The 14,562-nt window shown below is 42.5% G+C and overlaps 1 protein-coding gene across 1 annotated transcript; it reads left to right on the forward strand.

Moving 5' to 3' along the window:
- Positions 1–9,813: 9,813 nt before the first annotated feature.
- Positions 9,814–12,848, forward strand: Burs (Cuticle-tanning hormone bursicon). Its single transcript, XM_080271412.1, has 3 exons — positions 9,814–9,990; positions 11,117–11,242; positions 12,629–12,848. The coding sequence occupies exons 1-3, from the start codon at positions 9,814–9,816 to the stop codon at positions 12,758–12,760; spliced, it is 435 nt and encodes a 144-aa protein (XP_080127538.1). The 3' UTR covers positions 12,761–12,848.
- The last annotated feature ends 1,714 nt before the right edge of the window (positions 12,849–14,562 follow it).

The following is a 14,562-nucleotide window of genomic DNA, read 5'->3' on the forward strand; positions in this document are numbered from 1 at the left end:
CTGAGACCGGCTGGGATGCCAACCAGTTGGGCATGGGTGACTTCATATCTGGATGGAATTGTGCACAAGAAGTCCTGCAATGCCTCAGGCCTGGAGGTGCACACAAAGGTACATCCAGGTACTTCCTGAAACTGGTCCAACAGGTCTGTCACCAGTTGACGAGAGTTCCTATTCCTCTCATCCAACCCATCAACAATGATCAGAAGGCGGCACAGCTTCACCAGCCTGGGTAGTAGGCTGCCATACCTGAAGAACAGTGGGTGAAGGAGGTCATCAAGGAGGTCAGCAAGTGAGGACAAGTGAGAGTTTCGGCACTGCACTCGAAGCATCAGCTGGTAGGTATCAAGGCCATTGAAAGTACCCTGGCCCCCACCAAGCCATTCAGCTGTCAAAAGTGTAACCAAGGTAGTCTTGCCACCCCCGGCCAATGCATTTACTAGAAGAATCTGTGGTCGAGAAGCTACTCCTGTCGTAGATGATGCTCCTTGCTGAGCTAGAGTCAGCAGATTTTCATAGTCTATCTCATCCCTTCTCCTTATACCCTTACAAACCATTATTTTGGTAAATATCTTTTGGACATCAAGGCGTACTCTGTTACCAATGAGAAAGGACATTGGATCCATAAGAGTATCCTCTCTTGTTGTGGCTTTCAGGTGGACTACAGCCTCTCTGAGGAAGTCTTGTAGAACAGTCGGACCAAAGTGCATTAACAAGTCATCCATCCCGAGTGGTTCTGCGATAATCTGGTCTATATTATCATTCACCATACTGATCTCATTGGCTAACTCTCTGCTGTCTCGACTGTACCTTTGCTGCGCAGACATCAGGGTGTCAATGAACAACTGACGCAAAGTACCTGCCCTATTCACAAACTCAATTTCCGTCATTGCTAGCTGGCCATGCATTATATCGTTGCGTTGAAGTTTGATCATAAATAATAAATTCTCCAACTCTGTCCCTGATGAGTGCCAAACAGGGTCATGGAGCCCTGCCACATTCTCACAGGCCAGCTTAATAACAGCAAACAACATTGTTATATCAAATGTCTCTCCAGTGTTGCTATTTCTGATTTGCTGCTCCTGATTCGAATTGAATCTACGTTCTCTAGAAGTAGCACTGAGAAAGTTGGCTGTGGACGTTGCGGGGAGGTTGTTGAGGTAGGTGATAAGGTCTGTTTGGGGTGGCTTAGCAGGCGTCCCCCAACGAAACACTGTGTACATGACTCCTCTACCACTGCCGTCCAGGATCTTGACTGCCCTACACCCATAGTTGATACTTGCTGGGGCTATGGCAGGAGGAGGGGGCCCTGCGGTGGGGTTAGAGGGCCCTGCAGTGGGGTTAAAGGGCCCTGCAGTGGGGTTAGTGGGCCCTGCAGTGGGGTTAGAGGGTCCTGTGGTGGGGTTAGAGGGTCCTGTGGTGGGGTTAGAGGGCCCTGCAGTGGGGTTAGAGGGTCCTGTGGTGGGGTTAGAGGGCCCTGCAGTGGGGTTAGAGGGCCCTGCAGTGGGGTTAGAGGGTCCTGTGGTGGGGTTAGAGGGTCCTGTGGTGGGGTTAGAGGGTCCTGTGGTGGGGTTAGGAGGGCTTGTGATGGGAGGATAGGGCCCTGTGGTAGGAGGAGGTGGCCCTGCAATAGGAAGAGCAGGACCTGGAGTAATGGAGGGTCCTGCAGTGGTGGAGATGGAGACCCCTGATGTGGTGGAGATGGAAAGTCCTGGTGTGGTGGAGCTTGTGGGCCCTGGTGTGGTGGAGATGGGGGGCCCTGGTGTGGTGGAGACGGAGGGCCCTGGTGTGGTGGAGCTGGAGGGTCCTGTAGCTGTAGTGGAAGTAGTAGCTGTCATAGTAGTGCTAGTAGTTGCTGTCATTGTTGTAGTTACTGCAGTTGTAGTTATTGTTGCAGTTGTTGTTGCCATAGTAGAATCTGACAAACAGTGACAGATTAATAAAACAGCGGCAGTGACTAAAATCAAACACTGGCACTCAGAAAAGCACTGCTGCACTTCTTGCACCATATGTTGGCCCAGACATTCGTTATTTTGCGATTTATTTTGCGTAGCTCAGCAGCAGAATAAGATACTGCTAAAGCTCTACACCCTTGCCACAGCACTTCTTCATGACTAGCATCATTTTCTAAGTTACAACCAAGCATTCAGGCTGGAGAGATGGGAAGTTAGGCCAAGTTAGAGTGAAAAGAGTACAGTTTACCTCACAAGAGCCAAAGATCATAACTTATGGCTATATTCTTGTAAACTTAAGAGATGCACTAGCACTTCTTCATGACTAGTTTATTTGTGCTCATGACTCGTGAATACTTTCTTGCATGGGTCGTAATCTATGGTAGGAGGCTTTGGGGATTCCTTATCACATCATCCTTGGCTACTTATTGTGTAACACCTCTTCCTTGGCGATTTGTTGTGTAGCACTTCTTGATTTGTTGTGTAGCACTTCTTTCTTGGTGATATATTCTACATAACACCTCTTCCTTGGAGATTTATTTCACATAACACCACTTTAGCTATTTTTTTTTATGCTTAACACCTCATCCTTGGTGATTTATTCTGTGTAACACCTCTTCCTCGGCAATTTATTCTATTTAACACTTTCTTATTAGTGATTAACTTTACATATTACACTCCCATGTCCTTCTCATATGCAGCAGGATGCGACAGAACACATTAGTAAACTAAGGTGTAACAGCCAAAATAAATCGCCAAGGAAGAGGTTTTAAGAAGGTTCCCACGCCACACTAAGTACGACCCAAAGACATTTATACAACGTGCTTCAGCAGATTTAGCTCCCTGTTGTCCTGTTTTTGTTTTTTCTTAGAGGGGACAATCTTTTGGACTTCTGGCCTTTGGTTCCTTCTTATATATATCAACTTTTCATTACTCATACAAGACCATACAGATGTACATTTTCAAAGCCTTTGTTCAGACTCTTTTATATACATAATATCATGTCCTTATACGAGTCACCGTGTCCTTATACTTCACCACGTCCTTATTCAAGTTACTATGTCCCTTTACGTGTCACCACATCCTTATACTCATCACCATATCCTTCTACGAGTCACCATGCCCTTATACAAGTTACCATGTCCTTGCAGTCACCATATCCTTCTACACAAGTTATGCGTCATTTTGCCTCTTCTTGGCCAGCAAATGACACTGTTTCTTCACATGACAGCTTCTCTATACACGAAGCTGCAATGTTGCCCGCCAAACACAGAACCTGGAAAAGATACGAAGCATTAACTCATCATTCCAGTAATCACTTTGTATATTCCATCTTTGCAACTTTCAGACTCTCTCTCTCTCTCTCTCTCACACACACACACACACACACACACACATCAGGTCTGAAATATACACTGAGATATCTATATACAGTACATACCGTAACCCATTTCCTGCTGTCCAACACTTTGCCAGAAACAAAGAAAAGCGTATAATTTTGGCTATATAAAAACAATTACAAGTGAATGGGATATACAGTCTATTCCACGTACCTGATAGGCTACTCACAGACATCCTCCTACCTTCAGGCTGCTGTAGTGAAGCTCTGTAACGCTGATGTAACTGGATATGGAAAAAGGAAAAAACAAAACTCCCCTCGAGCTATCTGAGAATACTGGCAGGTCTACGCCTCCCAGTTAGCTCTCCTTGTCATTTCCAAATTCACACAAGGGGCTAAACTTGCTTTCAAATATCGCTAGAATGTTAAGGAGCACATAACATAGAAAATAACCAAAAAAAAAAAACAAAAAAATGTTAAGTATCTAGAAAAACGTAAACTGTGTAAGCATCCCTAATATATCACTAGATTTCATTTTAGACGTTTCTAATTTTATCATGAGAGAGAGAGAGAGAGAGAGAGAGAGAGAGAGAGAGAGAGAGAGAGAGAGAGAACGTGGCTGAGAGCTTGCGAAGTGTCCCTTGTAAAGAAACCTGCACAAAGAAAACCAATTGAGCACCTCTAAATCTAGCAAAGATAGCGCTACATTGGCAGCACTGAGGAGATAGGGAGTAATGGAGAGGGAGCGGGGGATGACTGCTGTTACCAATACGCCCATTTCTCTCTCCATTATTAAGCACTAATTACAGTTTTCTGCTTCATTACGTGAACACTAATCACCCACTGTCATTATTAGTACGGTGACCTGGTATGTAATTTCGCTGGAAGGTTATTAGTGACGTTAAATCCATGCTGAATTGTTTACCTGATAATTAATGTTACAATAAACTATGTATTGAAATATTTAATGTAGAAGGTATACAGAGTATTTATACAAAAAAAAGAAAAGAGGGTGTGGATCTTGCCACACACCTCCTTCAGCAAATAGTTACATACAGTCAGTGGTTATAAAATCATGGGTGTAGCCACGAGCCGTTTAGTAAATATCAGCTATAGTATGTGCTATGAAGTGTAAATGAATTTATATATTACAAAGAGGAGTGAGAAGCAGACACCAATCATGCGGGCGTTTCAAGCACCGGTGTTGAAAGCCTATCGAATATCAAGGAAGTTTGTTGCTATCCAAGGCTCATCTATTGTCCTACTGCAGTTCACCATCCTCCTTTCAGGGATGAGGGATGTGTTGTATAATTATGTACTCTTTACCTTTACAATCAATCATCTGCATAGCCGGGCAATGGTGTCGGGTTATTATCGATGTCAAGGCGTCCCTCTCCACTGCCATCAGTGGGACTCATGTTTACAAATACTAGTAAAAGTCACGTGGACGGGATTAAAAACCACGACTGAATGAAGTTGACTGTCGCTGAATGAAATTAAATCTCGAGAATGAATGACCTTTTAAATCGAGAGTAGAGTAATATTTACAATCAAAACACTGTTTATATACTGAGTGTTTCAGTCAGGAAATCTGAATGGAGTGCAAACTATATTTTTAACAGACTTTCCACAATATATAGTCAATTCTAGCCTTCCTTAGAAGCTTCTTTATTTATCTTATTACAATATTATACTCTCAAAAACTAATCAAGAACTGTAACATGGGGAAAATATATTAAAATAATTACCTAGAAAGCGAATGTTTGCAGTAAGTAAGACCGCCAATGAGAAGCCAGGTACAGTTGAAAGAAAAAGTTCGTCTAACATTTCGCTTCGACTACCTCTAGCTTTTCCTGACATTCCTACGCGAAGAAAAGCTTGGTATCGCAGGTCCCTCTGTCAATAGATGATGCTCTTTGATGTAATGCGTCAGGGGTTATGTGAAGAGCATACTGACATAATATTACCAGTACTGGGAAAACACGAGAATTTTTTTCCAGACTGTATATTGTTGCCATACAGTCCAAGCAGTATTTTGTAGATTTCGATTCGCGCCGATTCTAATATGCATGTGCCTGTGAAGGTGAAGAGACATTCTCATATGACTGAGCATGGTATTACTGAAATGACTGTACAATGTTTACTCGTAGTACATCTGCACAACACCAGTGTTATTCAGTGGCAAAATAATATTGCCAGGAGTATCTGGTAAATACTCGCTTACTTGATTCAAATGCCTTCCGGAAGAGTATGTTTTTAAACAATCTGCAGAGATGTTACGTGGATAGTTTATAAAGAACGTGGTTTACAGTGTACGTTACATGCGTCTTGATATGGCTACCAGAAGCGAAATGCGGATATTGGCAGGATAAGCCATGAAAAACATACACTTATTTCCGTCTAGGAATCTTGATTTTATGTCGCCGCCATACGCCTTAACTTTTACATAAATTCTCTTGTTCACACACTGTGATAACATCAAGCTTAATTCTCGTGCCATAGACGACTTCATTATACATCCACCTTAGCAGCTGTGTATATTACCCTTCTCTACGATTATATCTTTTACATTCAGAAGATTTTATTCGGCATAGCCTGCATTAAAGCTGTCACTACAAAATTGTCTGGTTATCAGCAAGAATAAAAGGTCATGTAGCTAGGCGGTAATATGTGAAGCTCGGAACAACTCTATTTTATTCAAGGTAACTCCAGACGATTTTATTCATCTGAGTATGAGTATAGGAGCCTGTGAGAGTTAAGCCCGTCATTAAAATCAATCTTTATTATATTCCTGTTGTAACCGGACGATTTTCAATGCTTAGAAAAAATTACTTTGCATTTTTAACATATACTATACGCAATAATTTCCTAAGGGGCATGTGGCTACACTCACGAATTTATAACCACTGACTGTAGGCTATATATCTGTATTTGCTGAAGGTGTATGGCAAGATTCACCACCTTCTTTTGTTGTATTATGTGCTCTGGAGTTAATTACCTAAGCCCATGGACGTATAAATTTTAATTCTGTTCTTGCTACAGACGATTTTATATACTTTATGATAGTCTACTTTTTCTCGAACTAGGGGGGTTAGATTTTGCCTTAACCCTTTTACTACCAGGCTAACCTACTGAGAGAGAGAGAGAGAGAGAGAGAGAGAGAGAGAGAGAGAGAGAGAGAGACCAGCTGATACACTCACTGGGTGGCGATTCATTTTGACACAAACTAATTAAGTAATAACCCACATATATAACCTCTTTCACGTACTTACTTTGCCCAGTGTGTCACCGCAATAAAGACACTGAAAGATGATCCATAACGGAGATATTCCCGAAAGTAGACGTAGGCACCTACACACACATGGAACCTTGTGGGCACTACTTACTCGTCGACTCGAGTTGCCAAAATCATCCACAAAAGTCGCTAAAGTTCCTATCTAAAGCTGCTAGAATTCCACTGACAATAATCCATAAAGTTGCTCGGAATAACACTAAAATCTCTATGGTATGGGCAAAACATAGTAAAAATATATAAAATCCCGCTAAGTTTCTTTTAAATACAGTAGATGTAATGGTCTGTACGCAAGTAAACATCTCGAGGGGCAGCGAAAAAAAAGGTTTAATTGTCAACCCTGCTGACTTTTCTTTCCAAGAACATGCACTAATTTTTGTAAACTGTCTTTCTCGGAACATTAATCACTTCTTGTAATAATAACAATGGTCAATTATTGTGTCTTATTGTAAGGTGAAATGTTTAACGGGGATAATCGTGCCCCCCCTCCCCCGGAAAAAAAAAAATCCTCTAGCTGCCGAGTGTTTATATACAAAATCTATGTGAATTGAATTGAATCGAAGTATTTCTTTTTGTAAAAGGTACACAGCTCTAATACAACAAAAGAAGAAGGTGGGTCTTGCCACACACCTTCTTCAGCCAATACAGTGACACACAGTTAGTAATTGAACATTTCGTGGGTGTGGCCACACCATGGTTTTTGGGTGTAGCCACATATACTCTCTGATAAAAATAAGTTACACTCTGTTACAAAATATTGAGGCATTCGTAAGGTGTATTACATACAGGAGTAATGGATAGTTTTAAAGTAATAAAGGAATACAGTGAACACAGCAGTACCAGCCCTGGCCGAAGATGATGACATAGTATGGCCTTATCTTCAGGTCGGTGAAGAAGCTCTCATACAAAACGTTTTTGACAATACTACGTAGTCTAGATGGTAGAGTAGTGAAGACCGATGGAGGTGGTATATTTACGATACATACCTTGATTATATAATATTTAGCGAGGTAAAGAGGGAAAGAGGGGAGTACGTGGGCACCGATCGAGAGGAGAAAGAAAAGACCCACAAAATGCATCTATGTCGCTTCAACCACCCTGTTATGTAAGATGATCTAGCATTACACTTCATAATTTCTCACGTCATCTTTAGTGTACTTATTTCTTAGAGATCTTAGCGTTCTGAAGCAAGAAAGGGCGGTGTGTGTGTGTGTGTGTGTGTGTGTGTGTGTGTGTGTGTGTGATGGGGGATATGTGCGCACTTTGTGTAACAGGACAGATTAGGACCGTAGAATTACCCGACTATGTGAGACTGTAAAAGTACTCGTCTGGCAGGAAAGAGGAATTACAGCAGTAAACCACAAGTTGTATTGGCGCTGGAAGGGGTATGTTCCATAGAATTGTCTAGTTGTTAGTAAGGTCAAATGTGTGGCTATTGTGCAGTCGGTTTAAATGTATGTATGGATGGAAAAATAGATGGATGAATGGATGTGTATTTATCTATCAGTGTTAATAAAATATCCTATCGACTCCTGATCAAAACTGGCTCATGCACTGTGTGTGTGTGTCTGGGAGGAGGTGATTCCATTTTGGTGCAGATTAATTAGAGGTCAAGGTCAAAGGTTAAGGTCAAAGTTAGGGATGAGGAGGGTGGTGGTAGTGATGATCATGGTGGTGATGGTGGTGATGATTCTGTTGTTGCTGTGGATGTGGTGATGATCGAGGATGATTTAGCTGCTTTTATTTTTGTTCTTCTGTTCTTATTGCCTTTGTAACTGTTATTGTTTATTTTTGCTATTGTTAGTAACTCTTCCTTCTTGTTATTGTTCCGCTTTTGTTCTCTTTTAATGGTATTGATGACAGGGATGATATTGATGGGTTTTGATGAAGGCTGGAGGGGGTTTGGGTGGTGGGGTGTGAGGTGATAATATAGGTGGGGTTTTTATGGAGGTTTGGGGGTTGGGAGTGAGGGGTTTGGGTGAGGGATAGGGGTGGTGCTGGCAGGGTTGAGTGGTTTGGCAGGGGAACAAGGAGACAGCATTAACCCCCTGCCATGATACTGCTCTGACCCTCCCCTTCACTCTCCTCTCTCTCTCTCTCTCTCTCTCTCTCTCTCTCTCTCTCTCTCATCTATCTATCAATCTGTATATTAGTCGGGGCGTTCACTATCCGCTCACTCAATGTAGTGCACCTCCAGACAACTCAGCGCTAAATGAAAAGCCACACGGTCACCTGTAACCTAGGAAACCATATTCTACGCTGGGAAGTAACCATATAATCAAATGACAACTGGTGATCTAGTGGGTTACGGCGCTCCGACGGATGGGACCTGTAAGGGTTTGCATCCGAGGGAAAGATGGGATTTATTGCTCACATAATGCCGCTCAGGGTTACGTGAGGCTGGTTACCCTCGCTTTAAATGTGGGAATGAGTAGCCTAACCCCGTCTTGCATTAGCTGAGTTGCCCCGACCATGAGAGGGTTAATGGTGACAATATCAACACTCTCAGGTTTACAGGACTCATCTGAATAAATACCGGCTAGAGTTGTCCCAGACATGAGACTTACAGAGACTATACGACGTCTGGTTTAACCTGGCGAAGATCCCTAACCCCTTTCAGCTCAGTTCATGGCCTGGTGTAGTTAGACTGGAGGGTAGTACGTCTGACTAGTAACCAAGGAGACTCATCCCTACCTCGTATCCAAGAATCATCGAATTTTGTGCACCACGAATTGGTATTTAAGTTGTGAGTGTGGTCCAGTTCCCTCAGATGAAAACATATTGACTACTCTCTCTCTCTCTCAAACTCAAGATCCACTGCGCCGAATCCTCCTCTCCCGCGTAACACAGGGCGGGGTCTACCACACAGGGGCCTATATAAACAAGCAAGCCCGCGGAAATTTCAGGCGGCACTCCCTCACTTCATACACACACACTGTCACCTCACAAACTCTCTCCCCTAACACGCACACACTCACGCACACTCTCTCTCAAACTCACACGCACCCTATCCCACATATCTCTGAGAAATTCGTCCCTTTCAGCTCACAAACTCACCCTTTTCCCCCGACAAACATACTTTTCTCACCCTAAACTCACCTTCTTACATCAAAATATTCGTACTAGACTCATATCACCTGTAATTTAAATTTTCCCAATTGGAGCGCCGAAATCGGAACCACTCACTTGAACGGGCGGGAGTTTTTAGTGGTATGGGTGGACATCTGAGGAGCATGGGCAGGCTTTCCTGGGCGTGGGTGGTGGTGGTGGGCGTGGGTGTGGGCCTAGGTGTGGCGTGGGCGGATGAATGTTCCCTCACGCGCGTCGTACACATGCTGCACTACCCTGGTTGCACGGCCAAGCTCTTCCCTTCCTATGCTTGTCAGGGCCGATGCACTTCCTACGTCCAGGTGAGATTTTAAGTTGCCATGGTGTTGTTGTAGTTGCCGTAGTGTTCTTTTAGTTCCCATAGTGCCGTTTTAGTTGCCACAGTGTTATTTTAGTGGCCATAGTGTTATTTTAGTGGCCATAGTGCTGTTTTTAGTTGCCATAATGCTGTTTCAGTTGTCATGGTCTTGTCCGAGTTGCCATATTGTTTAGTTGCTATATTTGTCCCACTTGCCATGCTTAACTGTGTTGTTTTAGTTGCTAGAATGTTGAGGAAAGTGGGAAGTGAAACATTAGGGCATGTCCGTCACTTTCCTCCCTGAAGCACCATATCAAAAGAGAATCACCTATGGACAGAGAAACAAACCAAGCATCTCTCAGCTTGGGAATATCGACCATCAGTGAAAAAAATCATAAACAAAGAAGAGATGAAACTAATTTTGTATCTATGGACAGAGAAATATACCAAGCCTCTCAGGTTAGTCATATTAGAATGACTAACCTGAGAAAATAAAAAGCAGAAGAGGTGAAATATTAGACGAACTTTTGTATCTATGGGCAGAGAAATATACCAGGTCTCTCTCAGCACAGGAACATTAGCAAGCAGAGAAAAATGAAAAGAGGTGAAACGTCAGGGGAATTTTTATCCCTGTTCGTCCAAGAGTCGGTTTTATGCAGTTGTATGGAGATTTGATACTGATAGCAGATAACATTGGGTGGACTTACGAGAAATTCAAGAAGTGAAAGGAGAGTCTGGGGCCTACACAGAGTTAATGTTGGCAAGAGAACCGTGTGTGTGTGTGTGTGTGTGTGTGTGTGTGAGTGTACAGAAATGCATTGGTGGGGTGTGGTCAAGGACTGCATGTAAGAATGGGCTCAGTATAGCCAGTATGTTTCTACCTGACGGAACTGGGCCACTTCCACAACTTGAATACAGTGGTGTGGTTGCACGAAATTCAAGGAGCCCTCTTTATGAGGCGCAAGGAGTCTCAGTGGTTATGAGTCAAACAGACCCACGAAGGTGACTACACTTGGCCATCAACTGAGCAGAAGAAATTAGGAAGAATAGATTTAACCATGAATTGAGCTAAAAGAGGCCAGAGATTTTTATGATGAAATAAAATGCGTTATAACAGTGTCTACTTGCAGGTGTCTGGCAGCAAACTGTGGCAGACTGAACGCTCGTGCATGTGTTGTCAAGAATCTGGGGAACGAGAAACTTCAGTCAAGCTCAGCTGTCCTGATGCACATCCAGGGGAACCAAAGGAAAGAGAGGTTAGCAGTTTGGTTCAGAACTATTGTATGCACACTTCTGGTCATAAGGATCAGTACACGTCTTTCTATTTCCCTATCTGTCAATCTACCTATATCTCTCTTTATCTATCTGTCTACAGTCAGATGTAGTAATCACAGAAGGAGTGGCAGTGGTGTAGGCACAGGAGACTTCGGAGACCGGGACCTCCCCAACCAGACCCTTAGCCCCTCCACCGGCCCCAGATTTTAAATTTTGGATTGTTTAATGTGTGGGCGATGTGTTGTAATGTGTCCCTTCAAAAACAGGACTTGGCCCCACCTCGCCCTCCCCTTCATCGAAACCTGGCTACGTCACTGTTAGCACCCCCTCCACAACACCACTGCTAATGATCTGATTCATCTTCAAGTAGACCTATTGTAGTGAAAGGGTTAATGAAGGTTATATCTAAGCTCTGTTCAGAATGTCTTTCCTAGGCTGCATAAAATCGTATGGATAGCAATAATAATAAAAAAAAGAAGAGCCTTATGAGAGTGCAACACCTGCCCCCACCATCTGGTCCAAGGGCTGAATATCTGACTTTGCCCACTGACCTTGACTGAAAATCGAATAACTTCATTTGTGTCTAAATCTTAAATCTTCCACCAATTTTGGTTCACAGCAGACAAAAACTCATTGACCTTGATAACTGACCTTTTCTTGTGACCGACCTTGACCTTTGACTGGTTGTTCTCATTATATACTTCATTTTTGCTCCTGCCAGCCTGTTCAGTCTGGGAGACCTCTAAAGAGAAATGGGTTTTGTTTTTCATTTTCCACCAATTGCGTATCGGGTCAGGGACAAAAGTTCGCCAATTTCACTGCATCTACTCACACACTTCTCCAGACACATTATGTGAGAATATCATCTATGGGCAGAGAAATATACCAGGTTTCTCTCAGCTGTGGAATATTAGCTAGCAGAGGGAAGGGAGGCACAGAAAAAGAGACGAAATTTTGTTCCTGGTTATACTGTACATATACCCATATATGTCATGTGTATGGGTAAATGACCAATGTGGTATTGATGAGGATGTGATTTTAAATGTTAAGGGAACTACTATGAGATGGTTTGGCCATGTGGAGAGGATGGAGAATGAGAGACTAACTAGGAATGTATGAGTGAAGTGAAGGGGGAAAGTGAGAGGGAGGGCCAAGGATGAGGTGGAGAGGAGATATGAGAGAAGGCAATGTGAGCTGGAGGGAGGGCAGACAAATGGCAGATGACAGGGCAATGTGAAGGCAATTTGTTTGTGGCCACCCCTTATGGAATTAAGGCGTCTGTCTAAAGATAGCTAGATATATAGATTATAGGTATGGAAGGAGATACCTCTGTAAGCATTTCAGCACTCCACCCTTCTCCCTAACAGATCCAGACTCGTGCACCAATTGACTGCATGTGCCGACCATGTACCGATGTGGAGGAGGGCACAGTCTTGGCACAGGAGATAGCCAACTTTATGGAGGATGCACCATATGATAGTGTCCCATTCCTTAAGTAATGGCATTGCCGAAAGACTCGTATTCTTATCAACTAAGGAGATCCCCTAGTCTCTCTTCCTTACCAACTTATTTCTGTATCTGATACCATTTGTCCTTGCTGAAAGTGGTTTGTATCTTCACTGTATTAAGTTGCTGAAGAAATCATACCTACTTTTCACTTGAAGTTGCTTTACAAAGAGAAATTAGTACATGTTTTGCTTTCGGCCTCTTAGTCATAATCCAGAAGCATGTTTCTCGTAAAGATAAATGCATTATTAGAAGTAGCATTGTCTTGCACACATCCCAGACTTTGGGAAAAACTGTCCTTTGCTATATTCTTGTACTATGTTATTCTTATAATCAACATCAATATAATATTGCATAAATAACATATACAAGAATACATGTAGCAGGCTGCAATAGACAAAATAATTAACTAAGAAAGAGATGCCACACAACCTCCAAAGTTGATAAGAATATTGCACAAGCCCATCCCTCAACCCTCATACTTTCTAATTCCTTGAACTAGGGTTACGTCCTTTTTAAATTTATTCTCTTGCTTCCACATTATTTTCAACTTATGAAAGGCCTCTTCTATTAAAGGGTATATTAAGGCTCTGTCTAACCCTTCCAGTTCAAATGAAAAGGCTTCTCATATTGAAGGGGCTCATCAAGGCTATATCTAACCCCTCCAGTTCAGAAAGACTATTGTAACTCAATAAGCTAACCCTGTAAGACTCAAACCTGAGATGATCATTATTAAACTGAGCCTTGGAGGGACTATATTTTTCCCATTTGACTAGTTCATTCAGCTTAGGAAAAACTTTTTGAATTTGAGGGGTTACATGTGGCCTTAGTAGTACAGTTCCCCAGGCTCATCTGAAACATGCACCCAGTGGACTGCAGGTTCAAATCTCCCTTCTGCAGTCCACCATCCTCCTTGTAGGGGACTGGGAAATAGGTGAGGGACATATGTATAACCAGGCAGTGGAGCCACCTTGCCTTATCAGTGCCATGATGTGTAGGCATCTCTCTGCAGCACCTAACCTTAGCAAACCCCTTCTGTATGACATGCCTTACCTAAGTGTAATACAATCATCTGGTAGCAGCAGGAATAAAGTAAAAAGGACAATATTCAGACTCAGGGAGATCAAGACTATGATATGATGAATCCTGGCAGTGGAGACTCAATAGACAAGTTCTTCTACTACCACTTTATGAATGAAAAGTTGAAAACATGTAAGTGTTGTGTGATAAGGTTTAGAGCTGTCACATATGCCAATGCTTTTATAACAACAAAGCACCATCAGCACCATAATTAACATCTTAAGAGCAGCATTACTGGATTGCAGTAAATCACCATCACCACCAAAATTATATCCTATGAGCAGAATTAAGTGAACAAGTTGAAGCATCATCTAAACCATCTTAGAAGAGTACCATCAAGCAATCACCATCTTGTGTATAACCATATTGTGCAACAGCTTTGAGCCAGATACAACACAACATCTTTACAAACAATATAAATGACAAACCCTGTTGTAGAAATATATGATCAAGTGTAGATATGTATGTTTGTGTGTTTAAATGCCACATTTGGGTTTCACATTTCTTCCTCTCCATCTGACAGTATTTTTAATTTTCTTGTTTGTATATTTTTTCTACATTTACAACCGGTATTAGTTTTAAATACTGTATCCATAAACCATGAGCCAACACATTCCCTTACCACCAACACCACCAGATCGATGTACAGTACCCATAAACCATAAAGTAAGTCACCATCCTTACCACCGTCACAGCAGCAACATAATTTCTGCCT

The sequence above is a fragment of the Coenobita brevimanus genome, chromosome 46, assembly GCF_032717465.1.
Source record: "Coenobita brevimanus isolate Jiangsu-jjx chromosome 46, ASM3271746v2, whole genome shotgun sequence".
NCBI classification, from domain to species: domain Eukaryota; kingdom Metazoa; phylum Arthropoda; class Malacostraca; order Decapoda; family Coenobitidae; genus Coenobita; species Coenobita brevimanus.